Source organism: Penaeus monodon, chromosome 30 (genome assembly GCF_015228065.2).
Source record: "Penaeus monodon isolate SGIC_2016 chromosome 30, NSTDA_Pmon_1, whole genome shotgun sequence".
Classification (NCBI taxonomy): domain Eukaryota; kingdom Metazoa; phylum Arthropoda; class Malacostraca; order Decapoda; family Penaeidae; genus Penaeus; species Penaeus monodon.
Window position 1 is genome coordinate 23,951,645 of NC_051415.1, and position 1,273 is coordinate 23,952,917.

Below are 1,273 nucleotides of genomic sequence, written 5' to 3' on the forward strand. Positions count from 1 at the left end.
CGAACAGATCAGGAAAAAAATGAGATAAGCAGACTGTCAGAAGAAGAGTGGGGGGGTGGGGGTGGGGGGAGATAATACTCTCTGCCTCATGTACTGAATACACGATTTACTTTCAGAAAACTACAGTAACATACTAGAAGCATGAATATGAACATGTTTGGGTAAAAAAGAAGAACAAAATGTCAAAATGGTTGTTAATACAGTTACAGCAAGCGTTAAACATGCTGCGACATGTTGATGGCTTCGAAGCAACGTAGCGATTTTTTTTTACAGCTTTGCATATTTTCTTTTTAATTAACCTAACTTACGGTAATAATCGTGAGCTGAAAGCCACTGAAGCAATATGTTCATTTGTAATTAGACATTTCAGTTACATCGACATATATAATTGTGGGAATTCCTCACCAATAGAAATTCCATTCGTCGTCTGGATTTACTTGTATCCATCCTCTTTTCTCGAAATTGTTTGCAAGCACGGACTTATCCATGTCCGAGCAATAAGCTATTCTGGCAGTCATGATGAGTGCGTATTTGATACTTCCCGTAGACTTTACAATGCACCCAAGCTCAGGAATGTTTACACCGTTACCATGGTTACCACCTGGAGTATATCTGATGAGTATTAATTTAAATACAAATTATTATCTATAATAAATACCAACTTTTTTTGTGATGAAAATGGGGTATCAAGAATAATAAATCACATTCAAAATTTGAAACAATGATAATCAATTGTCAAAGAACAATATACATAAAAAAATAAATAGGAACAACAGTCAATTGATAGCTATTACGTTGCCTGAACATTTTACCAAGCTTAAAAACAACGAAACACTTTCTAATTATTTTAGAAACAAAAAAATTGTGAGAAATAACAACAATAAAATGTCTTTTGAAAGCTGTATCTCTTGTAGAATGTTTATGTCAACATTCCATCAACAAACAACTCGGACGATGTCGATTGCAAGTTACGATCCGTCTTCTTTGTGAATTTCGGCCTTTTTTCAGAGGTTGGTGGGGTGACAGGAACTGGTGGAGTGAATTATTGGTTGTGCAATCGATTCTGAATCTCATAGGAAGTTTATAACGATTGGTTTCAGTGTAGTTATTGTGAGAGTAGTAGTTCTAGTAAGGCTTGAAATATGACAGTTTGAATTTTTATTCTGCTGTGACGGTAATTTGATTATCAGATGATGGGATTATATTATTTTCAGGCCAAACATTAAGAAGAGTAAATTTCACAGGATTTCAGTTCATTCTTATTTTTTATCGA

General features: G+C 34.4%; 2 protein-coding genes across 2 annotated transcripts in view; one reads left to right on the forward strand and one right to left on the reverse strand.

Moving 5' to 3' along the window:
• Nucleotides 1-1,273, reverse strand: part of LOC119592389 (probable tubulin polyglutamylase TTLL1) — a 12,636-nt gene that overhangs the window by 9,712 nt on the left and 1,651 nt on the right. Inside the window, exon 2 of the mRNA XM_037941209.1 lies at nucleotides 406-601. Coding sequence (XP_037797137.1) covers nucleotides 406-601 — 196 coding nt within the window. The remainder of the gene's footprint in view (nucleotides 1-405; nucleotides 602-1,273) is intronic.
• Nucleotides 940-1,273, forward strand: part of LOC119592660 (intraflagellar transport protein 140 homolog) — a 20,093-nt gene continuing 19,759 nt past the window's right edge. Inside the window, exon 1 of the mRNA XM_037941572.1 lies at nucleotides 940-1,010. The gene's annotated coding sequence lies outside the window, so the exon portion shown is untranslated. The remainder of the gene's footprint in view (nucleotides 1,011-1,273) is intronic.